The sequence below is a fragment of the Salvelinus namaycush genome, chromosome 29 (genome assembly GCF_016432855.1).
Source record: "Salvelinus namaycush isolate Seneca chromosome 29, SaNama_1.0, whole genome shotgun sequence".
NCBI classification, from domain to species: Eukaryota; Metazoa; Chordata; class Actinopteri; order Salmoniformes; family Salmonidae; genus Salvelinus; species Salvelinus namaycush.
In genome coordinates, this window is record NC_052335.1 from 25,662,409 (window position 1) to 25,690,312 (window position 27,904).

The 27,904-nt window shown below is 42.3% G+C and overlaps 1 protein-coding gene across 1 annotated transcript; it reads left to right on the forward strand.

Moving 5' to 3' along the window:
- The first annotated feature begins 27 nt into the window (after nucleotides 1-27).
- LOC120024464 (gamma-aminobutyric acid receptor subunit rho-2-like) lies at nucleotides 28-27,904 on the forward strand. The gene is made up of 9 exons (XM_038968714.1): nucleotides 28-149; nucleotides 1,627-1,736; nucleotides 22,181-22,248; nucleotides 25,565-25,788; nucleotides 25,999-26,081; nucleotides 26,192-26,332; nucleotides 26,616-26,768; nucleotides 26,946-27,154; nucleotides 27,590-27,904. The coding sequence occupies exons 1-9, from the start codon at nucleotides 28-30 to the stop codon at nucleotides 27,902-27,904; spliced, it is 1,425 nt and encodes a 474-aa protein (XP_038824642.1).

Consider the following 27,904-nt stretch of genomic DNA (forward strand, 5'->3'; position numbering starts at 1 on the left):
TCGACGACTTTTGAGTTTTCACACATAATGCCTTATTATATTAAGTTCCTGTTTTTAATTTTTTGCTTGATACTTATCGGAGAATGCCGAAAGCACAAAAGTAGGAAAAGGAGGTGGTCCGGGGCGGTAGAATCTCACAAGCATGGCGCGTAAGTACCTGGATCCTTACCTTTTTTGACAGTTCATCCAAATAGGAGAAAATGGGCGTGTTACATTCGCCACATGTTACTTTCTTCCCATCTCCCCATGATTTTCTTGTTTCATTTGCACGTTCACTCTTTAATTTGCAATTTAAAGCAACTGGGGGTCATCATGACATGACCCTCTTTCTTTGGTTAAATTCTGCACTTGTAGACGGACCCTTGCGTTCCGTTTGATTTTAATTCGATTCAATTTGTCACGTTCCAATCATTGATGGCTCGTGTCAGTAATGCAAAACCAGTTATAGTTATTGACACAGACTATGTAAATATTAGCCTAGGGGTGGTCTGGACTCGATGGGGATTGCGCAACGGGTAAACCATGCCGGTGCGTAAAAATGATCCAGAGCGCAGTGCGCATTGATGGGAAGGATGTAATGGGTGGACCCTGTCTACGCAGAGATGTCATGAATCATCCCTATCTGCAAGTTTCATCATCCATACAATTAATTTGAACCTTGCATCATTATTCTGCATCACACTTCACTGTCGGTTGGGCTATGCTCTGCTTCAGATGACCCATGATGTGTTCCGTCATTATTAATAATCTTATCTGTGAAATGAGAGGCGATCCACATGTGAGGCTGTTCAATGACACAACGCTGTCAAATGCACTTGAAATACAGTAAGGGCAGAACATGTTAATGTAATCTGCGAGATTTAACAGTCCCATGGTGACAAAGGATGAACTGGGTTCTCCAGACGGTTCTCAGGCTCCCTTGCTGTATTACACGTAGCCCCCCAATGTCTGTTATTCTTGCATATTGAGTTATAACATGATACGTTTTTGTCCATTACAAAGTATAGGATTACAATTCCGAATCGACCACTAACATGAACCGTGCGTTTCACTATTAATTGCGCAAAATCACAATCACACCAAGCGTGCCTGCCGGTGCCGGTAAAAGTGGTTGTCTGGTGGTTTAATTAGCCAGCCTCCACGCGTTCAATAATTGTCACCCCCTCTATTTTGGGACGTCGTTGAAACTGGCATAGGCGCGCGTAAACGCGTAAATTGAGTCGGATGGGGGTCTATTTGGAACAGAGTTTTCCCTCTCTTCACTGAGCTTTATAACCAAGGAACATAATAAATACAGAATATCGGAACGAACTTCGACCCATGTTATCCTCAACTAACAAACATAACACAAATGGGTTAGATAAGACCACCTTGACAGCAAAGCATAGTAGGTTTCTCTTGATTATTTGAGGGCATGCAGTACACACACACACACACACACAAACACTTATGTTGTAAAGTCTGTGTTCTTACTCCTAATCGTTCTGTGCCTTTCATAATCTCACTGTTGTGGTTTGAGGGTCATTTTAAAGGTGGTTGTATGGTTCTCTGTAAGGAGTAAATGGAAACTTTACACTGTTATCTGCCAATCTTTTCAGAAGTATTGATTGCTGTTTTCTTTTGTAGTCCACTGACTGGAAAAAAGATAGTTGATAACACCAAATCTCACAAGGTGAAGACAGACCACCTGCTGCGAGTTGATGACCATGATTTTACCATGAGACCAGCCTTTGCAGGTAAGGACATAGATCTAAACTAATTGGCTGATGTCACTAAAGTAGACTTCAGTGCCCTCTAGAGCAGGTTTGGGCAACTGGCGGCCCGTCTGTGCCCCCCCTTTTGTAGGATCAACCTCACAAGGTGGGACTGGGGGGGCCAATACAATTTCGCTTAAGGCCTCCAAAAGGCTAGGGCAGGCTCTGACTGCATGTGTGGTTAGAGATGTGGGTACGCAGACCCGCGAGCCACTCCGGCCTCTCATGATGAGTTCAGATTTTTTGTGGCCCCCACCCCCAACAAAGTTGCCCATCCCAGCTCTAGAGGTATTAGGCCTGGCGAAGGGGCACTGATATCACTGGTCAAATCAAGGGTGCAAAACTGTTCCTCCAGGGCCACAGCAGTGTTTCCATGTTTGTTCTCCTTGGGCAATCAGATGTTTCTAGTCTCTCTGAACAATCAATTAGTGGCATTAATGGATCAATTAACTGCCAGGATCAGCTAGCAAGGAATGTTCCTACTGGGCAAAAACTGGTTGAATCAACATTGTTTCCACATAATTTCAACCACAAAACATCTACGTAATGATGTTGAATAAACGTGGGAAAGTGATTGGATTAGCAGAAAGTCATCAACAGGACACTTCACTTTTTCAACTTTTAACATAAATCCAAAGACATGGTAAATTTTTTGTTGATTTCACGTTGAAGTCACGTTAGTTGACAACTCAAACCAAATGTAAATCAAAACTAGACTTGAACTGATGTGCCCAAAGCTGGAAGCTACCAGTATATTATTGCATTGTAAAGGTGTTCTAGCCTGTATGGACATTGTTTTGCGAACAGTAATTAACAGTTTCAACATTTCTGCATGCCGTGTCGCATTATTCAAGTGTGTTAACTTCTGTTCAGCAGGAGTGGGGAGCAGCCCAGACTCCAAGTGCAGGCTAGCAATGAATAAGTGGAGCGTGGAGCAGGCACATGATTGATCCGTGAGACATTTGACAGAAGTACCGAAAGTAACAAAAAGTCTAGTACTGAACCATTTTTCATGTTCTAGTATCGAAAAAGTACAGAAGTTTCAGTTTACCATGCACCAGTTTAGTTCTGAAGGATGTCAAACAAAGAAAAGGACATCGATGTTCATTAGTAGTCTTTTCATATCAATAACATGACCCCAGTGTCTGGTCTGGAGCGTGAAGTCATTCACAAGCTCTGCTGGGTGACTACTGCGTAGCAACCTAGCTGTGCCAAAAGCCCTGGTCTGCCCTAGAAAGGCTATGTAAATTGCAATAGCCAGAACGGCCAAACCAAAAGAATGTAGTCGCCTGTTCTGGGCTTTAAAATGTGTTCATTATGATCAAGTTCGATCCCCACTGTGAATTATTTTTCAAGTTTTCTATGAATCGAGATATTTAATTAAATAGTGACCCATTCTGACTACTCCATTTATCCTCACACCGGACCACGTGCTGACACAGACCAATCACAGGCCGGCAGGCTACGAGGAGACTCTGGTTGACTCTTTCAGGCAGGATGAAAACGGCTACATCGACCATGATCCTATGCTAGTTACAGCCATTTTCACCACAGATAGAACAGTAGGTTAGTTTAAAAAATGTATTGCTTTCACCATGATCTTTAGCGATTTTTTTTGGTGCCATTCATCCCCATTCAGCAATATAGCGTGTTTCAAATTCAAATATTTCCCGGGTCCTACATTTAAAAAAAATGATATCTGTGAGTGGGACACACAGCCTTGTGTCCTGGAAGAGAGCACTTTGGGAGATTCTAAAAGTCTGTCTCATACATTTTGAAAAGCTGACTTGTGTAAGCATCGTGACGTCTGTAAAAACGGTATTAATTTGGGTGGGTGATGTGTAGTGGTAGCTGTGTTTTCTTCCCTAGCTTCAAAAGGAAGTGGCCGTACAGTGTTGCTAATGAAAGCCTCTTACACTACTGCTTCCCACTCGCTGGAGGAATGTTATCTGACTGTGTGACGCTGTGACATGCCAGCAGGGGGTTTCTCTCAACACTGGGGTGGAGAAATCCCACTGTGAAGGAGCAACTGCATTGTCCCATTGCTCATAATAAACAGCTTTGTGTGACATTGTTATCACAAAGAACAGGCATTTTCACAGAGAGAGAAAAGTTAATTGTTTGGTTAGAATTAGGACTGTGCAAATGTAGTTTCTGTGGATGTTTTTTCAGAGACAACGAGTGTGTGAGATTTTACATTATGCATACAGTGCTCTGCAGGTGGGAAGGCCTTTATGGGGATAAGCCTTCAAATATCCCCAGCATAAAGGTTAGAGCTATTCCCATGTGTTTCAGGTTAAGACTGTAGGGAAGCACCCCCGCTGCTCAATAACCATTTCAACTTTTATAAATAGCAGACAAAAGAAGATTCACTTTTATATCCATGCAAGTTGTCTGCATAAAATCACCAGGAATATTCCATTTTGCAGATCGTTGGAAGTTTCTGGTTGGTTTCTGGTTTAGAATCCACCATCTAAACAATGTTAGGATATTGAGACAAAGATTTTTCTGTTGTAGTGAATCTCATATTTGTCATACGGTACATCAAGTTTCACTTTGCTGTGTTCACCTATAAATGGAAGTATTAAAAAATATATATAATAATCTTCCACCGGGTATAAAACCCACCTGAGAAGTATATAGACCATTCATGGCTTAATCACATTTGCATTACACAGATTAATCAAATTTGCATTATGGTTTTTGCATCCCCCCATTTCATTCCTATGATTTCGAAGAACATCCGCCAAAGCCATCCCATCAATCGGATTTCTTTCAGGAGTGAGCAGCAGTGTCTAATGCATGGGCTTAGGTTAGTGATCTGGCCAGTGATAACCAATAGTAGATTTAGAGTTGCTAATCCATGCAAAGGGGAGCACTCCAGTGTTATTCGGTGAAATAGATACGGGCTATTTTTCATTCAGCATCACAAATTCCGCTCCAGTCCTTACCACAAGACCGCTCTCCCCAAATAAGGTGCCATCAACCTCCTGTGATCTGATCTGTGATACTTGTAGCTTGAAATATAGTGCCTTCGGAAAGTATTCTGACCCCTTGACTTTTTCCACATTTTGTTAAGTTAGAGCTTTATTTAAAAATGTATTAAATATATAGATTTTTTTGCAATCTACACACAATACCCCATAATGCCATAATGACAAAGCGAAAAGAGTTGATTTTCTATTTTTTGCAAATGTATTACAAATAAAAAACAGATACCTTATTTACTTAAAGTATTCAGACCCTTTTCTATGAGACTCGAAATTGAGCTCAGGTGTATCCTGTTTCCTTTGATCATCCTTGACATGTTTCTACAAATTGGAGTCCACCGGTGGTAAATTAAATTGATTGGACATGATTTGTAAAGGCACACACCTGTCTATATAAAGTCCCACATTTGGCAGTGCATGTCAGAGCAAAAACCAAGCCATGAGGTCGAAGGAATTCAAATCAAATTGTATTTGTCACATGCTCCAAATACAACAGGTGTAGTAGACCTTAAAGTGAAATGCTTACTTACAAGCCCTTAACCAACAACGCAGTTTTAAGAAAATACAACAAAAAAAAGTAAGAGATAAGAATAACAAATAATTAAACAGCAGCAGTAAATAACAATAACGGGGCTATGTACAGGGGGTACCGTTAGAGTCAATGTGCGGGGGCACATTGAGGTAATATGTACATGTAGGTCGAGTTATTGTCCGTAGAGCTCCGAGACGGGATTGTGTCGAGGCGCAGATCTGGCGAAGGGTACCAAAACATTTCTGCAGCATTGAAGGTCCCCAAGAACACAGTGGCCTCCATCATTCTTAAATGGAAGAAGTTTGGAACCACCAAGACTCTTTTTAGAGCTGGCTGAGCAATCAGGGGAGAAAGGCCTTGGTCAGGAGGTGACCAAGAACCCGATGATCACTCTGACAGAGCTCCAGAGTTCAGTAAAATGCACATGACAGCCCACTTGGAGTTTGCCAAAAGGCACCTAAAGGACTCAGACCATGAGAAACAAGATTCTATGGTCTGATGTAACCAAGATTGAACTCTTTGGCCTGAGGGTGCGGGCAGCAATCGGTTGAAGAGCATGCACTTAGTTTTACTAGCATTTAAAAGCAGTTGGGGGCCACGGAAGGAGTGTTGTATGGCGTTGAAGCTTGTTTGGAGGTTTGTTAGCACAGTGTCCAAAGAAGGGCCAGATGTATACAGAATGGTGTATACATCTGAATGTCCTTCAGTTGCCCAGCCAGAGCCCGGACTTAAACCTGATCAAACACCTCTGGAGAGACCTGAAAATAGCTGAGCAGCGATGCTCCCCATCCAACCTGACAGCTTGAGAGGATCTGCAGAGAAGAATTGGAGAAACTCCCCAAATACACGTGTGCCAAGCTTGTAGCGTCATATCCAAGAAGACATGAAACTGTAATCGCTGCCAAAGGTGCTTCAAGAAAGTATTGCATGAAGGGTCTGAATGCTTACGTAAATGTGATATTTCCAGTGTCGATGTTAGCATGTAAATCTCGGTGGGGAATTTTTTTTAAAGAAAGTGGGATGCACGCCAGCAAAGCCAGTACACAACACAACATTAAACAATACATGAATTGCACTATAACGGCGACAAACGGTGCCCACAAACTGTTAGGGCCTACATAAAGCAGTCCCAACAGCAGTCCCAACATCTTACCACTGCTACACCTGGCTATCAGCGGAGCCTTGTCTGGCGTCTAGCAGCGAAACAGTTCATTCAGCCTCATTTACTGCCTTTTGAAAAAACATAGCTGATATGGCTGACTTGCTAAAACAAATGTGGCTTCGACTGACAATTAATATGTGGAAAATATTGCGTAATGGCACGACAAGCTGTTAAGAGGCAATCTGTAATTTCGATTAAGACATTAATGAGCGAGCTAGGATGGACGTAGTCAATATAACTATTTGTTTAGAACTTTTGAAATGTACAGCGATAGAAATCAGAACATGGGCTGTTCTTACAGTGTTCTCGCTGTACACCAAGTCAGAACCGCAGGATAAATAAACAGGGCATATAAGCAGGCAATGAAAGCTCTTACAAAATTTAATGATTACATTTCTCTAAAACAGGTTATAGGCTACATGTGCACCACCAAGTCAGAACAGTAGGCAAAATGAAGAGGGCTAAATAGACCAAATTATTAGGGTGAGGCACATGGGCTACTAACAGCTTACTACACAACATACACTTAGTATTACTTTCTTAGCTACAGTATACATATCTCCCTGGCATATTACATAATTTATGCAGCAACATCTCACCTTGATGTGAGTCGGTCCTTCGTGGCCATCAGTCTGGCATTCTCTGGATTTATGGTGCTTCAAGACAACTGGGAACTCGGGAAAAAAACAAGATCGAATCATGATGACGTACGTCATTGATCTTCAAGTCGTAGCTCTAGAAAGAGGCCCGAGTTCCCGACTTACAATTCCTATTTAGATGACCATTCCGGAATTCCTAGTTATCTTGAACTCACTGAAGTCAAGTTAACAGTTGTTTTTGAGCATGGCACAAATCTTGCTTCATTGTCAGCATGGCCAATGTTGAATGTTTATCATTTTAAACTTGGAAAAGAGACAATCCCAGATTTGGGACCATACAGCCACTCCACTGAATAGCAGGCTAGTGATTACTTTGCAGCGCTTGCAGTTAGCCACTGTCACTGATTCCTTCCAAACCACTCATTGTTGAATTTGCGATTTCCAGCTTGTTGTGTAATGTTTATGTCCAGTGGCTGATGAGCACCGATACGTTTTATCTATAATTTCTCGTCATTATTTCTCTTCAAATGATAAGGATTAAAAAGGATTTGCCAGTAGATTGTCGACTTGATTCATGATGATGACTGCTAGCTAAGATTTTGAAAGTATGATGTTGACAGTCCAATCAAAGCTACTGTAGATATAACGTGATTTGACGTAATTTTATCTGTGGCCAATGACCTTGAGCCTTGGATGGACACTTCTAATGTAACTCTATGGCAGCACCCAAGGGGCTTGAATTTTCAAGGTCTACCCTTAGACTTGGCTGTGAAGTACTGTCCTGACGAGTGACAGAACACTGAGCTAATCATGGCGCAACTAGAGAACATTACCAATACCTACGCTCCGTATTTTCCGCTAGCTGCCCCACCACCACAGAAAGCACTGACCTAGGCTGAAACACCTGCATTTTGGAGCTGCCTTACTCAAGAAAGCTAAAAAGAGACCATGTTTGTATGCAGCTTTATTAACTTAATGATTTTATTTATTTTTACATTGTTTGCAAACTGATATGTGACACTTATTAATGCCAAAATAACATGCAAACAGGTAAGCTCAAAACAGGTGGGTAATGACGGGTCGCCACTGGATATTTCAGTAGTTTGTTTTAAATACATTTGATAAAATTTCTAAAAACCTGTTTTTGCTTTGTCATTATGGGGTATTGTGTGTAGATTGTAGAACAATTTAATCAATTTTAGAATAAGGCTGTAACGTAACAAAATGTGGAAAAAGTCAAGGGGTCTGAATACTTTCCGAATGCACTGTACATAGAATTCGCACTGATATAGGACCAGGCCTACTGTAAACTGCATTATTGCTGAGCATGGACATGCCAAATGTTGTCAATAAGCAAGATTCAATTCACTAAAAAGAGAGCAAATAATTCAAATCAAACAACTTGTTTTAAATAGGCTATGTCTAAAAACCCTTACAGACACCATAATTGCTTCCCATGGGCATATAATATTAAAACAACGCACATCCAAACTTTTCACAGTAGCTGGACAAAGATCCAATACAAATAGAAAGGGAGAATGTCCACTCACAGTTATACTGCTCCCAAATAGGCCTGTGTTTTATGAACATAATCGGAATCATTTTACAGATCAGATCGCATTCACACATCTCCAGAAGTTGCATTGCAAGCGCGCCACGGACATTGTCACCATAAAACATTCTAATACGTTTGGTTGTAATAAAATTCTACAAAAAACAAGCAAGTGTTTTCTTTATTGTGCATGTCCAAAACGGGACCTTAAAACTTCTTATGGCTGCAGGGGGCGTATTGAAAAACTGGAAAATATGTGCCCATTTTCAAACGGCCTCTTAATCAATTTTTGCTCTTACAATATGCATATTATTACTACTATTGGATAGAAAACAGTCTCTAGTTTCTAAAAACGTTTGAATTATTTCTCTAAGTGGAACAGAACTATTTTTACAGCCCATTTCCTATCCGGAAGTGAGATTTCCAACATCGATGTCTCTCTTCAAGACCTTGTCTATAAAAGGGCATGTCACTTAGGACTGTAGAAACACGTCATACGCCTTCCCCTGGGTGTCATGCGGAAGTGAGAGCAGAAAGGACTTGAATATCTCGTCCAGGGTTTGAACACAACCTCTTGGAGTGAGACTTGCGCACTTTATTTTTTTTTTCTGGGCGCGAAGTAGGACCTGTACTCGGCTCCTGGAAAATGCTCGTTAAAGGTGAATATGACCTCCGGCTTCGATTTTATTTGATACATGTCACAATATCATCCTAAAGTATGTTTTTTCAATATAGTTTAATTATATTATTGAAATTTATTCTGGACTTTAGACGTGATGCGACGCAAGAATTTTGTCAAGATGGAGAGGTTAGCGTCGCACTGCCAGTGTGCTTGCTAATTCAAGAGGGAAATCGTTCGTTCTGGATCGAAATAAAGACGTTTCTGAACAAAGGACCCCTTGGAGAACATTCTGATGGAAGATCAACAAAGATAAGGACCCAATTTGGGATGCTTTTTCATATATCTGTCGAACTGTGCTATGCTACCGTTCGACTAGAATCAATGCTGCTGTGTGCTAGCTAATGTAGTAAGCTAATATAACGATATATTGTGTTTTCGCTGTAAAACACTTCAAAAATCGGAAATATTGTCTCTTTTCACAAGATCTTTGTCTTTCATTAGCTATCCACCATATATTTTTCTGAAATGTTTTATGATGTGTAATTAGTAGTTGACGTTGGTGTCTGTATTTTCTCTGGCTACTCCCGTGCGATTTCTGACTGTTGCTATGATGGTAGCAGTAATGTAAAACTGATTTATAGCTAAAATATGCACATTTTTTGAACAAAACATAGATTTATTGTGTAACATGTTATAGGACTGTCATCTGAGGTAGTTTTTTCTAGGTTATTTAGGTTGGTTCTAGGTTAGTTAGGTTGGCTTGTGCATGCTACTTGCATCCTACTTGTGCTGTGAAAAATGTCTGTCCTCTTTTTTATTTGGTGGTGAGCTAACATAAATATATGTGGTGTTTTCTCTGTAAAACATTTAAAAAATCGGACATGTTGGCTGGATTGACAAGATGTTTATCTTTCAAATGCTGTATTGGACTTGTTAATGTGTGAAAGTTAAATATTTAAAAAAAATAGATTTTGAATTTCGCGCCCTGCACTTGAGCTGGATGTTGTCATAAGTGTACCGATGTCGGGACAGCCCGCCTAACAGGTTTTTAATGGCTAAAATAATGTGGGCCTGCCTACAATGCATAGATAAAAAGGGAATGTCAGCTCACTGTTTTACTCCTCTTAAACTTAATATTATTATTATTATTTTTTTTTTCTTTTTTTTTTCTTTTCTTTTTTTTTAAAATTTTATCCCCTTTTCTCCCCAATTTTCGTGGTATCCAATCGCTAGTAATTACTATCTTGTCTCATCGCTACAACTCCCGTACGGGCTCGGGAGAGACGAAGGTCGAAAGCCATGCGTCCTCCGAAGCACAACCCAACCAAGCCGCACTGCTTCTTTAACACAGCGCGCCTCCAACCCGGAAGCCAGCCGCACCAATGTGTCGGAGGAAACACCGTGCACCTGGCCCCCTTGGTTAGCGCGCACTGCGCCCGGCCCGCCACAGGAGTCGCATGGAACCATGTAGTAACCAGAAAGTGTTAAACAAATCAAAATATATTTTATATTTGTCACGTCTATTCCTGCTCCCCCTCTCCGGCATTCGACATCGCTGGTTTACTAAATCACCGGTCCTGGCAACCATCATTACGTGCACCTAGCATCAATCATTATGTGTACCTGCTCCTCATGATGACACACACCTGGACTCCATTTCCTCACTCATTACCTCACTATATCTAGCACTCACTTAGGTTTATTCCCCAGGCAGTATTGATGTTGTTTCAGGTCTGTACGCTACTGTTGTTTCTTGTATTGTTCCATGTTTATTGTATTATTAAACTCACCACTTGCACTTGCTTTCTGACTCCCAGCGTCTACGTTACAGAATACAGCCTCAACAAATGGAAGCAGCATTCACAAGTGATAGGCTAATATTGTCACCCATCAGACTACTCTTGATTTCATCTTGTCTTTACATATACTAAATAATATATGTGGTAAATTTGTTTTGATTTAGAATGGACCATTATCATGCAGCTGTCTCGAAACAGGGGCAGCGGAATAAAATACAGTTCATCTATACACTTAAATATCGAATGGAGGACACTTTTCCCGTGGCTAATTTTCATGCCAGCCAGGTAGGCTATACTCCTGCTGTAAAGAGAAGCAATGTGCTTAATATTAGGAAAAATAAATATAGTAGTCCTAGCCTAATAGAAAGCTGATGGGATCCTCCTCTTTTTAATAGAGGCCATCACTCTGTTTAATCGAGCAATTGCATAGCCTGTTGTGCAACATGAGCTCATGGGCTCTCATGAAGTGTTTGATTCGATTTTCGATTACATTTGCATTGATGTCAGAGTGATTAGAGGAACAATAGAGTGCCAGGCAGTCAGCAAGTTTGGTAGGCTACAAATGACCATGAGCAGCATCGGCGCTTGGAGAAGCCTAATTACCGTGACTAAACAGTCACTTGGAATTTGACTGCCCTAATGACTTGTGACCGCCATTGTGGCGGTAATACGGTCACCGTAACAGCCATAGGTGTAAGTCGATATTAGGAAAGTCTTCCCAATGTTTGGTATACTCAGTGTATACTTCCATATTTTGTTTTTACCTGGTACCGGGCTACCTTCAGACGAGTCTTGAGAGGCCGGGGGCATCCTAGAGCAAAACAACCGATATGTACGTGTTCGTGGGAGTCTCACCATCCGATAGTGTGTAGCCAAAACAGTTCGGATGCTACAGACGTTTTTGTGAGAAGACTGATTTTCAGGATGTCTCCTGGTCTGACAAACACCGCTATAGCGGTGGAAGGCCGACATCAGCGGATGCAGTGGATTGAGATCTCTAGTTTAAATGGACAGATTTTTATGGGGATTTTTTTATTATGCTCTAGGCCTAGGGGACTTACAGATTTTGTGATCTTTCCTGATCTGCTGGTATTTTACAGCAACATTACATAATTGAGTACGTTTACATGCACAGTAATAATTCAATATTAAACTGATTATGGCAGTAGGCAGATTATGCAATAGTCATGTAAACACCTTACTCTGCTTATCTTAATCGGCGTGAGGTCAAAATCAAAGTAAGCATACAACGTTTAAACACCTGGTTTTCTGAGCAATCATTCAAATTATTAGGACACGTAAACACCATAACCTTTCGTTCTACCAGTGTATTTGATCTGCGCATTTGCTAGCACAAGCCGAGTGAGCCTCCCTCTTTAGCTCGATTGAAGTGAGTTCAGAACTGAATGTATGCATCCTAGAAGTAGTTTTCATATACAAACTTTATATGTCCCAACTCAGAATCAAATATGCTTCCCAAAAATAACATGGTCGGTGTGGTAGAGCGTTTATTTTGATTGGTGATTTTCTGCATTTATCAGAGTGCCATCAGGTAACCTGATCTCAGATGTGTCCATGTAAACAGGATTATTAGGGAATTCGTTCTTCTTGCAAAGCATGTAAACGTTTTAATCAAACTATTAAATTAATCTGACTGTCCACAACAATAATCGCATTACTGTGTGCATGTACCATACTCATTGTTCTGTACAGAGATCTGAATAGCTAGCGGTTGTCTTGACTCCTGTGTATGAGAAAACGGACTAAATTATGCTGATCAACCTGTTTGTTATTTTATTTTATCTGTATTTAACTAGGCAAGTCAGTTAAGAACAAATTCTTATTTTCAATGACGGCCTAGGAACAGCCATGAGGTGTTGTGTACGTGTTAATATTTTTTTTTTGTCGTAGTAGTTTCGTAATTTCAGTGTTATCTTTGAAGTCTTTGTGGCAGTCAGCTGACTGGGGAATTGCTTACTCTATCATCTTGACTTCCACAACAGAGACACTCTTGATGACTGAATTCATCAGCACAGGCCATAGTGGCACAGGCCACAGCACAGGCCATAGTGTCTGGAGTTGTGTGCCCCATTGACAACTGTTTACCAGATCATAGTAACGTCTAGGGTTGCAAAATTCTGGTAACTTTCCCAAAATGGCCATGTTATCCGGATCCCTGTTTATTCCCTCCTGATTCTGGGAATCTTCCAAACGGGATTCATAGAAAACCAGGGAATTCTGGGAAAGTTACTGGAATTTTTCAACCCTACTAACGTCCCACTCTATGAAGAGACTGAAGAGAACAATATAAGTCAGTCACACAGGGCTTTGCTGTGATCTCATCAGAATATCTTATACGTGAGCTTTAACAAACAACTATTTTCTAAGGGAACAGGAAAACTGATACGGAGTCAACTTGAGGTTAAACGCACAGTGAAAATGTCAAACACATAGTTCTCCATTCTCTGGACAGGAGCCTATAATGACCCATAATGATTGTTCTCAGGAGTGGTCTTCTAAGAAGAGCACACCTCCCACAGCCTCCACACCCCCCTCAGCCACAGCCTCCACATCTCCCTCAGCCACAGCCTCCACATCTCCCTCAGCCACAGCCTCCACACCTCCCTCAGCCACAGCCTCCACACCTCCCTCAGCCACAGCCTCCACATCTCCCTCAGCCTCCACATCTCCCTCAGCCATAGCCTCCACAGCCACAGCCTCCACACCTCCCTCAGCCTCCACACCTCCCACAGCCTCCACACCTCCCACAGCGTCCACACCACCCTCAGCCACAGCCTCAACACAGCCACAGCCTCAACACCTCCCACAGCCTCCACAACTCCCACAGCCTCCACACCTCCCACAGCCTCCACATCTCCCACAGCCTCCACATCTCCCACAGCCTCCACATCTCCCACAGCCTCCACATCATAACCATGCCCTCCTGTGGCTCCAGATGGAGGGAGCACATGTAATCACTATGAATTAAAGATATGTTTCTTAAATAACCACCCCAATCCCCCGCTAGTTCCGTCTAATCCAGGGGAAGAGGCCACGGGAGGTCAGGCTGTTCTCCCAGCAGTTGGCAGGTGTGGCAAGCAGCATCATCCACACAGGTCCTGGGAGGGGAGGTGGTCCCGGGGGAGCTACTGCCTGGGAAGCTGGTGCCTGGGTCCCTGGGTCTCTGCCCAGTTAAGGATCTGATAGATGGCATATGGTGTGAGTGAGGAATGACAGGGCACCCAGCTGGCACAGGGCGATGAATTAATATCCTCTCTTCCAGGTAACAGGCTAGTGGAGGCTGAGTGACAAGAGGCTTTAGTTACTAGCGATTACATAAGAGGCTGGCACTACGGCAGCGCAGGCAGATTAGACAATGGCAGGCGATCAGGACACTACCAAAATGCATAACAAACATACAGTTGAAGTCGGAAGTTTACATACACCTTAGCCAAATACATTTAAACTCAGTTTTTCACAATTCCTGACATTTAATCCGAGTAAAAATTCCCTGCCTTAGGTCAGTTAGGATCACCACTATTTTAAGAATGTGAAATGTCAGAATAATTGTAAAGAGAATTATTTATTTCAGCTTTTATTTCTTTCATCACATTCCCAGTGGGTCAGAAGTTTACATAAACTAAATTAGTATTTGGTAGCATTGCCTTTAAATTGTTTAACTTGGGTCAAACGTTTTGGGTAGCCTTCCACAAGCTTCCCACAATAAGTTGGTTGAATTTTGGCCCATTCCTCCTGACAGAGCTGGTGTAAGGTTTGTAGGCCACCTTGCTCGCACACGCTTTTTTAGTTCTGCCCACAAATTTTCAATGGGATTGAGGTCAGGGCATTGTGATGGCCACTCCAATACCTTGACTTTGTTGTCCTTAAGCCGTTTTGCCACAACTTTGGAAGTATGCTTGGGGTCATTGTCCATTTGGAAGACCCATTTGTGACCAAGCTTTAACTTCCTGACTGATGTCTTGAGATGTTGCTTCAATATATCCACATAATTTCCCATCCTCATGATCCCATCTATTTTGTGAAGTGCACCAGTCCCTCCTGCAGCAAAGCACCCCCACAACATGATGCTGCCACCCCCGTGCTTCATGGTTGGCATGGTGTTCTCGGCTTGCAAGCCTCCCCCTTTTTCCTCCAAACATAACAATGGTCATTATGGCCAAACAGTTCTATTTTTGTTTCATCAGACCAGAGGACATTTCTACAAAAAGTATGACCTTTGTTCCCATGTGCAGTTGCAAACCGTAGTCTGACTTTTTTATGGCGGTTTTGGAGCAGTGGCTTCTTCCTTGCTGAGCAGCCTTTCAGGTTTTGTCGATATAGGACTCGTTTTACTGTGGATATAGATACTTTTGTACCTGTTTCCTCCAGCATCTTCACAAGGTCCTTTGCTTTTGTTCTGGGATTGATTTGCACTTTTCGCACCAAAGTATGTGCATCGCTAGGAGACAGAACGCGTCTCTTTTCTGAGCGGTATGACGGCTGCGTGGTCCCATGCTGTTTATACTTGCGTACTATTGTTTGTACAGATGAACGTGGTACCTTCAGGTCTTTGGAAATTGCTCCCAAGGATGAACCAGACTTGTGGAGGTCTACTGAGGTCTTGGCTGATTTCTTTAGATTTTCCCATGATGTCAAGCAAAGAGGCACTGAGTTTGAAGGTAGGCCTTGAAATACATCCACAGGTACACCTCCAATTGACTCAAAGTATGTCAATTAGCCTATCAGCAGCTTCTAAAGCCATGACATCATTTTCTGGAATTTTACAAGCTGTTTAAAGGCTTGTAAAGGCTTTTACAAGCTGTTTAAAGTCAACTTAGCGTATGTAAACTTCTGACCCACTGAAAATGTGATACAGTGAGTTATAAGTGAAATAATCTGTCTGTAAACAATTGTTGGAAAAATGACTTGTGTCATGCACAAAGTAAATGTCCTAACCGATATGCCAAAACTATAGTTTGTTAACAAGAAATGTGTGGAGTGGTTAAACTATTTTTAACCTTTTTGTGCTAGACATGCCACTAGCACCCCACCTCGACAACATCCGGTGAAATTGCAGAGCCCGAAATTCAAAATACAAATATCGTAATATTAAACATTCATGAAAATACAAGTGTCATACATCATTTAAAATCTTAACTTCTTGTTAATCCAGACGCTTTGTCAGATTTCAAAAAGGCTTTACGGCGAAAGCATAACATGCGATTATCTGAGGACAGCGCCCCGCGTACAAAAGCATTAAAAACATTTTCCAAACCAGCAGAGGCGTCACAAAAGTCAGAAATAGCGATAAAATAGATCTTCCTCTGTTTGCAATCCCAAGGATACGAGATACATAACAAATGGTCGTTTTGTTCGATAAAGTCTTTCTTTATATCCCCAAAAAGTCAGTTTAGTTGGCGCGCTTGATTCATTAATCCACCTGTTCCCCTCATTCAAAATGCATACAAAGGAATCCCAAAAGTTACCAATAAACTTTGTCCAAACAAGTCAAACAACATTTGTAATCAATCCTCAGGTACCCTAATATGTAAATAAACGATACAATGTAAGATGGAGAATAGTGTGTTCAATACCGGAGATAAATAACGAAGTGTGCGCCCTCATCCACGCGCGCCACCAGACTACAGTCAAAATGAGAACCACCTTGAAAAACTAGAAATTCTAGCTAATTTTTCAAAAAACAAGCCTGAAACCCTTTCTAAAGACTGTTGACATCTAGTGGAAGCCATAGGAACTGCAATCTGGGAGGATTTCCTTTGATTTTCCCATAGACAGGCATTTCAATGAATGGTCACCTCAAAAATAAATTCCGGATGGATTCTCCTCGGGTTTTCGCCTGCCATATCAGTTCTGTTATATTCACAGACATTATTTTAACCGTTTTAGAAACTTCAGAGTGTTATCTATCCAATACTACAAATTATATGCATATCCTAGCTTCTGGGCCTGAGTAACAGGCAGTTTACTTTGGGCACCTCAGTCATCCGAACTTCTGAATACTGCCCCCTATCCCTAAGAGGTTTCCAACCTAAGTGTATGTAAACATCCGACTTCAACTGTATGTATTATGCGTTACTTGTGCTTCTTATGTGAACCTTTAACATGGGTTAGATGAAACTGTGTGCTATATAATTGCATAGAGAACTGATTTATAGGATCTATGTGCTGTTTAAATAAATATTACTTTATTTGGAGAAATTCTCAAATCAAATCAAGTCAAATCAAATCAAGTTTATTTTATATAGCCCTTCGTACATCAGCTAATATCTCGAAGTGCTGTACAGAAACCCAGCCTAAAACCCCAAACAGCAAGCAATGCAGGCGTAGAAGCACGGTGGCTAGGAAAAACTCCCTAGAAAGGCCAAAACCTAGGAAGAAACCTAGAGGAACCAGGCTATGAGGGGTGGCCAGTCCTCTTCTGGCTGTGCCGGGTGGAGATTATAACAGAACTTGGCCAAGATGTTCAAATGTTCATAAATGACCAGCATGGTCAAATAATAATAATCACAGCAGGGTGTAGCAAGTCAGCACCTCAGGAGTAAATGTCAGTTGGCTTTTCATAGCCGATCATTAAGAGTATCTCTACCGCTCCTGCGGTCTCTAGAGAGTTGAAAACAGCAGGTCTGGGACAGGTAACACGTCCGGTGGACAGGTCAGGGTTCCAGGCAGAACAGTTGAAACTAGAACAGCAGCAAGGCCAGGTGGACTGGGGACAGCAAGGAGTCATCATGCCCGGTAGTCCTGACGCATGGTCCTAGGGCTCAGGTCCTCCGAGAGAGAGAAAGAAAGAGAGAAGGAGAGAATTAGAGAGAGCATACTTAAATTCACACAGGACACCGGATAAGACAGAAGTACTCCAGATATAACCAACTGACCCTAGCCCCCCGACACATAAACTACTGCAGCATAAATACTGGAGGCTGAGACAGGAGGGGTCAGGAGACACTGTGGCCCCATCCGATGATACCCCCGGACAGAGCCAAACAGGAAGGATATAACCCCACCCACTTTGCCAAAGCACAGCCCCCACACCACTAGAGGGATATCTTCAACCACCAACTTACAATCCTGAGACAAGGCCGAGTATAGCCCACAAAGATCTCCACCACAGCACAAAGCACAAACCAAATCAAATGTTATTTGTCACGTGCCGAATACAACAGGTGTAGGTAGACCTTACCGTGAAATGCTTACGAGCTCTTAACCAACAATGCAGAGTTTTAAAAAAAGTGAATAAACAAAATGTGCTAAGTAAACTAAAGAAAAAATAGTAACACAATAGAAATAACAATAACAAGGCTATATACAAGGGGTACCGAGTCAATGTACAGGGGTACAGGTTAGTCCAGGTAATTGAGGTAATATGTACATGTAGGTAGTGGTAATGTGACTATGCATAGATAATAAACAGAAAGTAGCAGCAGCGTATGTGAAGAGTGTGAAGGAATGTGAAAGTGTGTGTGTGTGTGTGTTGCGTCAATATGCATGTGTGTGTGTGTGTGTTTTGTGTGTGTGTTGGAGTGTCAGTGTAGTATGTGTGAGTGTGTGGTTAGAGTCTAGTGAGTGTACATCGAGCCTGTGCAAGAGAATAGGAAATAGGAATAGATAAGAATAAAATAAGGGGGTCAATGTAAATTTGACAATGGCAATTTTTAGGGCCTTCCTCTGACACCCCCTGGTATAGAGGTCCTGGATGTCAGGGAGCTCGGCCCCAGTGATGTATTGGGCCGTACGCAATACACCTTGCGGTCAGATGCTGAGCAGTTGCCATACCAAGCGGTGATGCAACCAGTCAGGATGCTCTTGATGGTGCAGCTGTATAGAGGGCAATATGGTGTTGAGCACTGAGCTGTAGTCGATGAACAGCATTCTCGTGTTGGTATTTGGCGTTCTTGGGCACAGGGACTATGGTGGTCTTCTTGAAACATGTAGGTATTAGAGACTGGGTCAGAGAGAGGTTGAACATGTCAGTGAAGACACTTTCCAGCTGGTCAGCACATGCTCTGAGTACACGTCCTGATAATCCATCTGGCACTGCAGCCTTGTGAATGTTACCCTATTTAAAGGTCTTACTCACATTGGCTACAAAGAGTGTGATCACACAGTTGTCTGGAACAGCTGGTGTTCTCATGCATGGTTCAGTGTTGCTTCCCTCAAAGCGAGCATAGAAGGCATTTAGCTCCCCTGGTAGACTCATGTCACTGGGCAGCTCGAAGCTGGGTTTCCCTTTGTAATCCGTGATAGTTTGCAAGCCATGCCATATCCGATGAGCGTCAGAGCCGGTGTAGCAGGACTCAATCTCAGTCCTGTATTGATGCGTTTTCTGTTTGATGGTTCGTCATAGGGCGTAGCGGGATTTCGACATAGCGTGTCCGGATTAGTGTCCCGCTCCTTGAAGCGGAAGCTCTAGCCTTTTGCTCAGTGTGGCTGTTGCCTGTAATCCATGGCTTCTGTTTGGAATATGTACGTACGGTCACTGTGGTCACTTATTATTGAAGCCGGTGGTATACTTCTCAATGGCATCGGATGATTCCCGGAACATATTCCAGTCTGTGCTAGCGAAACAGACCTGTAGCTTAGCATCCGCTTCATCGGACCACTTCCGTATTGAGCGCATCACTGCTCCTTTTTTGCTTGTAAGCAGGAATCAGGAGGATAGAGTTATGGTCAGATTTGCCAAATAGAGGGCAAATGGATTTTTGCTTGTAAGCAGGAATCAGGAGGATAGAGTTATGGTCAGATTTGCCAAATGGAGGGTGAGGGAGAGCTTTGTACGTGTCTCTGTGTATGGAGTAAAAGTTATCTATTTTTTTCCCCCCTAGTTTTCCTGCATTAAAGTCCCAGGCCACTAGGAGCGTCGCCTCTGGATGAGCACTTTTTTGTTTGCTTATGGCCTTATACAGCTTGTTAAGTGCGGTCTTAATGCCACCATCGGTTTGTGGTGGTAGATAGACAGCTACACTCTTAGAAAACAAATTGCCATCTGGAACCTTAAAGGTTATTTGGCTGTCCCCATAGGAAAACCCTTTGAAGAACCCTTTTGGTTCCAGGTAGAACCATTTTGGGTTCCAGGTAGAACCATTTCCACAGAGGGTTCTAAATGGAACCCCAAAGGGTTCTACCTGGAACCAAAACGCGTTTTTCCTGGAACCAAAAAGGTTTATCTTTGGGGACAGCCGAATAACCCTTTTGTAACCCTTTTTTCTAATACTGTACGAAGAATATAGATGAAAACTCTCTTGGTAAATAGTGTGATCTACAGCTTATAATGAGGTACTCTAACTCAGGCGAGCAAAACCTTTAGACTTCCATAATATTAGATATCGCACAACAGCTGTTGTTGACAAAGAGACACACCCCACCCCCAATCTTACCGGAGGCTGATGTTCAGTCTTGCCGATGCACAGAAAACTGAGCTAACTGTATATTATCCATGTCCTTATTCAGCCACGACTCGTGAAACATAGGATATTACTGTTTTTAATGTCCTGTTAATAGGATAGTCTCGAACAGAGCTCATCAAGTTTATTCTCCAGTGATTGCAAGTTCGCCAGTAGAACTGAGGGGGTAAATGCGGATTATCCACTCGTCGACACAGTCTCGCCAGGCATCCGACTCGCCAACCTCTGTAGCGGCATCTCCTCTTCTTACGAATGACGGGGATTTGGGCCTAGTCTGGGAAGAGCAGTATATCCTTTGCGTCCTACTCATTAAAGAAAAAAATCCTCGTCCAGATCGAGGTGAGTAATCACTGTTCTGATGTCCAGAAGCTATTTTCAGTCATAGGAAACGATGGCAGTAACATTATGTACAAAAAAAGTTCAAAACAACGCAACAAAAACACACAAAATAGCACAATTGGTCAGGAGTGCTGAAAACGGCAGCCATCCCCTCTGGCACCATTTTGAGTCCATATACTCGCAAAACCACACACCTAACACAAATCTATCACTCATGACTCATCCACTGCAATCAAATGAATATTTGAAAATATGAGTGTGTGGGTTTGCCCTCAAACGGTTTTTGATATTAGCTGTAGATTATCTGTAGCTGTAATATCGTGTAGTAATAATTGGAGTCTTGCTGGGATTGTGGTGCTGATCAAAGGAAAAGGATACCAGCGATAACGAGGAAGAAGTACTGTATGTAGAAGATATGGAAATCCCATGAGCTCCAAGTTAAGACCTAAACACAGACAAATGATTTTTTTACCTACACTAATACAATGCAGTAAAAAAGTTTCCACATTTTGTGGTGTTAGAGTCTGAAATGTTGACACTTTTAATGTATTTACATTTTTCTACTGATCTACACAACTTACTTCCCAGGGTTACAATTGAAAGTGTGAACATGTCAGACTCTAACACAACAAAATGTGAAAACTGTGCAGGGGTTCACATGCATTTTCACTGCATACCATACACTGAGTGTACAAACATTAAGAACACCTGCTCTTTCCATGACATAGACTGACAAGGTGAATCCAGGTGAAAGCTATTGATGTCACTTGTTAAATCCGCTTCAATCAGTGTAGATGAAGAGGAGGAGACAGGTTAAAGAATTATTTTTAAGACTTGAGACAATTGAGACATGGATTGTGTATGTGTGCCATTCAGAGGGTGAATGGGCAAGACAAAATATTTAAGTGCCTATGAACAGGGTATGGTAGTAGGTGCCAGACGCACCGGATTGTGTCAAGAACTGCAATGCTGCTGGGTTTTTCACGCTCAACAGTTTCACGTGTGTATCAAGAATGGTCTACCACCCAACGGGCATCTAGCCAACTTGACACAACTGTGGGAAGCATTGGAGTCAACATGGGTCATCATCCCTGTATAATGCTTTCAATACCTTGTAGAGTCCATGTCCTGACAAATTGTGGCTGTTCTGAGGTCAAAAGGGGGAGGGGTGCAACTCAATATTAGGAAGGGGTTCCTAATGTTTGGTATACTCAGTGTATATCAAGAGAAAGTTGCGTTTTTATGTTTGATATCTGATGTCTCTGTGATACGCTTTCACACTAACTCACCTTAAACCATTTATGTCAACTCGCAAAGGGAACCTGTGTTTTCACCTGAAACCTTGTCTGATGAATATGAGTACACTGATTAACAAAAATAATCTCATTCTTGTGACTGTTGTTTTGCAGGCCCTGCTGTCCCTGTGGGAGTGGATGTTCAGGTGGAGAGTTTGGACAGTATATCAGAAGTGGACATGGTAAGTGAATTGATAAACAAACATTGACATTTTAACATTTCAATGAAGTCAATGTTAATAACTTATCACAGGTCAGTGGAACATTTGAAGTGGTCATTGTGATAATGTTTAAATTAATCAACTATTGGATGCAATGGGTAGAGATGCTAGCTACTCCTACAACAAATTGAACCCCTGAAAATGAATGGGTCATTCACAATCTGCCAACAGGTGTTTTGCAGCTGATACGCTATAATCCACTATATTTGTCATGCTCATTAATCTCTTATTCACAGACGGATAATGAAAATGGATAATAGAAGCACAGTGCTAGAAATTATGTTTTATGTTCAAACGATAGACCATGCGCATTTTCCACCACAGTAATATAATTAAATGGAATTCTTTTCTAAGCTGCAAATTGGAGTCCAAACAGCAGTCCTGATGTTCTGTAAGCCTCTGTGTGGGAGGATAACCAAGGATTACATTTCATTCAGATCTCAGTATTTGTATATAATTGTTTGAAAATAGACAGGACAAATTATTGCTTTCAAACAATGACTTTCCTTAATGATATAATGTAAGAATGATGGAGGACAAGTGTGTTCAGTCAGACTTATCAGCCATGCCATTATCATTATGCAATGTTACAGTGGTCTATATTTGTTAAATGTGTCTACATTTGCTGTTCTACACGCATTCTATGTAATGACAAAGGTACTGAAGTGGGCACTTGTTTTTTCGCTGTTGTCATTATTATTTTAAGTCATTATTTCAGATCTATATGAGTTTGAGTCTCTTAAAACAGGTGTGATGAGTGCAGATGCATGAAGACAGGACACACCAAGAGGATTTATCAATAAAACAGACAGCATGGGGGGTGGGGTCATCGTTGTTTTATCAGACTACAGTATGTATGGGTGGGACATAGTTTGTACTACATAGAAGGAAATAGAGATACAATAACAAACGCAAGACCACCTCTTGGGAAACATGTTTTTCTTATTCTAAAACTCACATCCTTGGGAAAAAAATGGAACAACACCAATGATATGATTATGTAATGCTGCGAGGTGAATTGAAAAGAGGATGATCTGCTGTGGTAGATAAAGTGGTGTAGTCGGGCATAAAATAGATCCGTTTGCCTATTAACAGATACAGATCAATGAGCAGATAGGGAGGAAAGGGATATGTGTGACCAATGCAACCTCTAACCCAAAGCTGTCATTACTGTATGCGTCTCATCATCATTAATGTCAACTCTGACGGCCCTCTCTGGACATATTACATAATATGTTCCCTACTTATACTGAGAACATATGTCTGATCATAAACCTACGCTGTAATCCAGGGACAGGGTGAGACCCTGGTAATCCCAATATACAGTTCATTTGGAAAGTATTCAGACCCCTTGACTTTTTTCACATTTTGTTGTAGCCTTATTCTAAATTTGATCAAATTATTTTTCCCCTCATCAATCTACACATCATACCCCATAATGACAAAGCAAACTCAGGTTTTTAGATATGTGTGCAGATGTATTAAAAAGAAAAAAACAGAAATACCTTATTTACATAAGTGTTCAGACCCGGAATCAAAATTGAGCTCAGGTGCAACCAGTTTCCATTGTTCATCCTTGAGACATTTCTTCAACTTGATTGGAGTCCACCTGTTGTAAATCCAACTGATTGTAAATGATTTGGAAAGGCACACACCTGTCTATATAAGGGCTCACAGTTGACAGTGCATGTCAGAGCAAAAACCAAGCCATGAGGTCGAAGGAATTGTCCGTAGAGCTCCGAGACAGGATTGTGTCGAGACACAGATCTGGAGAAGAGTACAAAACAATTTCTGCAGCATTGAAGGTCTCCAATAACACAGTGGCCTCAATCATTCTTAAATGGAAGAAGTTTGGAACCACTAAGACTCTTCTAGAGTCTCTTCTAGAGTCACCACTAAGACTCTTCTAGCTGGCCGCCCGGCCAAACTGAGCAACAGGGGGCGAAGGGCCTTGGTCAGGGAGGTGACCAAGAACCCGATGGTCACTCTGACAGAGCTCCAGAGTTCCACTGTGGCGATGGGAGAACCTTCCGGTAGGACAACCAGCTCTGCAGAACTCCACCAATCAGACCTTTTATGGTAGAGTGGCCAGACAGAAGCCACTCCTCAGTAAAAGGCATATGACAGCCCGCTTGGAGTTTGCCAAATGGCACCTAAAGGACTCTCAGACCATGAAAAACAAGATCATCTGGTCTGATAAAACCAAGATTGAACTCTGGCCTGAATGCCAAGCATCACGCCTGGAGGAAACCTGGCACCATCCTTACGGTGAAGCGTGGTGGTGGGAGCATCATGCTGTGGGGATGTTTTTCAGCGGCAGGGACTGGGAAACTAGTCAGGATCGAGGGAAATGATGAACAGAGCAAAGTACAGAGAGATCCTTGATGAAAATCTGCTCCAGAGCGCTCCGGACCTAAGACTGGGGGCGAAGGTTCACCTTCCAACAGGACAATGACCCTAAACACACAGCCAAGACAACGCAGGAGTGGCTTCGGGACAAGTCTCTGAATGTCCTTGAGTGGCCCAGCCAGAGCTCAGACTTAAACCCTATCGAACATCTCTGGAGACCTGAAAATAGCTGTGCAGCAACACTTCCCATTCAACCTGACATAATTTTAAAGGATCTGCAGAGAAGATTGGCAGAAACTCCCCAAATACAGGTGTGACAAGCTTGTAGTGTCAAGCCCAAGAAGAGGCTGTAATCGCTGCCAAAGGTGCTTCAACAAAGTACTGAGTGAACGGCCTGAATACTTATGTATTCCGTTTAAAAATAATAATAATAATGTTTACAAACCTGTTTTTGCTTTGTCATTATTGGGTATTGTTTGTAGATTGATGAGAAAAAACAAACAATTGAATACATTTTAGAATAAGTCTAACGTAAGAAAATGTGGAAAAAGTAAATGGGTCTGAATGCTTTCCTAATGCACTGTACATAGCCACGGGAAGATGTTTGGGGGTGGGGGTGCTGCTATTTTTTTTGTGACGGCTACAGACTGCTATATCAGTCCGTTAATACAGGGCTAGTAAAGGCCCAGTGCACTAGTTTTGAGAGAAAAAAAGTACTTTTTTTAATGTTTTATTATTAATATTTTTTTTTATTCAGATTTTTCATGGGGCACCCTCAGCACCCCTACTTTCCGCGGCTATGCCAATATATACAATGGTTCAATCTAGAACTCTCAGTCCAGAAAAGGGTTCAGAGGATTTATACAAGGCTGCAACCAACCAACAAGTTAATCCAAAAGCAATCTCTTTTTGTTTTGGTGAACTGCAGGACTTCACTATGACCCTGTATCTGAGGCACTACTGGAAAGACGAGAGGCTGTCCTTTCCCAGCACAACCAATAAGAGCATGACGTTCGACGGGCGCCTGGTCAAGAAGATCTGGGTGCCTGATGTGTTCTTCGTCCACTCCAAGAGGTCGTTCATCCACGACACCACCACAGAGAACATCATGCTCAGGGTGTTCCCAGATGGACACGTGCTCTACAGCCTTAGGTGAGGATGGAAGCTGCTGCTGTTCCTAGACTCCTTTTGTGTCAATCTCCACGTTCTTCAGAAATGCAACAGTGACATTTCTATGATGGCAGCGCAGAACTCAGTTGATCCAAATTTTCCCAGCAGACATTTACCCAATCTCATAGAGGATGTAGCATGTTGATGTGTTATGTTTGCGTCATCGTGGGTATGTTGTGTTTAAATCCCCAGGGTGACGGTTACTGCTGCCTGTAACATGGACTTCAGTCGTTTCCCTCTGGATTCACAGACCTGCACATTAGAGCTAGAGAGCTGTGAGTAGTGGGACTCTTACTGCCTCACACTGTGTTTAAAAAGGGATTTGGTGTGGTGGTACAAAAAATCTGGCAGATTTGAATTTGAAATCCATGTCTGTTATCTCCAGATGCTTACACGGATGAGGACCTCATGCTGTACTGGAAGAGTGGGGATGAGTCCCTGAGCACGGACGACAGGATCTCTCTGTCTCAGTTCCTCATCCAGAAGTTTCACACTACCTCTAGACTGGCTTTTTACAGCAGCACAGGTAGATCCACAAATCAGGTTTTAGGGTCTGATGATAATATGTATTGTATACAAATCACACATACTGTACAAAAATTGACTCCATGTTGCAGGATATTAATAGTCAACATTTGAATATATTGTAGCACAACAGTTTGTTTGGATTTTTGGATGTGACAAGTTCACTGCATCCCTATACAGTACATTGTTGTACAAATACATCTGCTCTTAGGTTCTTAAGAGAAACATAACCCATTTTCATATTTATGGTGATTCCTCACGTGTCTTTGTCCTCTTCTCTCCAGGCTGGTACAACCGTCTGTACATCAACTTCACCCTGCGACGCCACATCTTCTTCTTCCTGCTGCAGACCTACTTCCCTGCCACTCTGATGGTCATGTTGTCCTGGGTGTCCTTTTGGATCGACCGCCGGGCCGTACCGGCCAGGGTCTCACTAGGTAGGTTACACTCTTTGAAAAAACCATTCAACCTAAAACATAAAACAGCTGTCCCTCTGGAGAACCATTTGAAGATCCTTTTCTCTAAGAGTGTGGATTTGTTGGTTCATATCTATATGAGGATACTTCCTTCAGTCTTGTGCTCACACAGATGTTGTGTGTTGTACTGTGCTCCAGGTATCACCACGGTGCTCACCATGTCCACCATCATCACTGGAGTCAACGCCTCCATGCCCAGGGTTTCCTACATCAAAGCTGTGGACATTTACCTCTGGGTCAGTTTTGTGTTTGTGTTCCTATCGGTGTTGGAATATGCCGCCGTCAACTACTTGACGACGGTGAGGGACGGAAAAGATCGGAAGCTTAGGGAAAAGGCCAGAGAGCAGGTAAGGGCCCCCATCCTATCATACCACACTGTACTGCTGTTTTTTATGTCCTTTCAGCATTTTTTCTACTCTGATCTCTCTTTCTCTAATAAATAAATATGCCTTTCAGCAGATGCTTTTATCCAAAACGATTTAGTCATGTGTGCATACATTTGTTTAAATGTAATCTCACTTTCTCTCCCCTGCCCGCCAGTCCCTGAGCCTAGCCAGAGAACAGGTAAGGATCCTCATCATACCACACTGAACTTTGAGTCCTTTCAGCATTTTTCCTACTCTGATCTCTCTATTTTTCTTGCTCCCTCCCCCTCAACCCCCACCTCTCTCTATTTATTTACATTTACATTTTACATTTTACATTTAAGTCATTTAGCAGACGCTCTTATCCAGAGCGACTTACAAATTGGAAAAAATTATCTCTTTCTCTCTGCCCTACAGTCACTCCCCTGCACCTGTGGCATGTCCCACACCGGGACCGGGATGGTGGATGGCGACGGGACCTACAGCGAGGCCGACACCAACAGCCTGGCCGGATACACCAGGGCTGACGCTCCCGAGGACACCCCAGAGAAGCAAGAGCACATGGTGGTGCACCTATCCCTGGACAATGAGTCCACGGGAACCAAGAAGAAAGCGCGCTTCCGCAGCTTCAGCCTCATGCAGAACACCCACGCCATAGACACCTACTCCCGCATGATCTTTCCAGGATCCTACATTATCTTTAACCTCATATACTGGTCTGCATACTGCTGA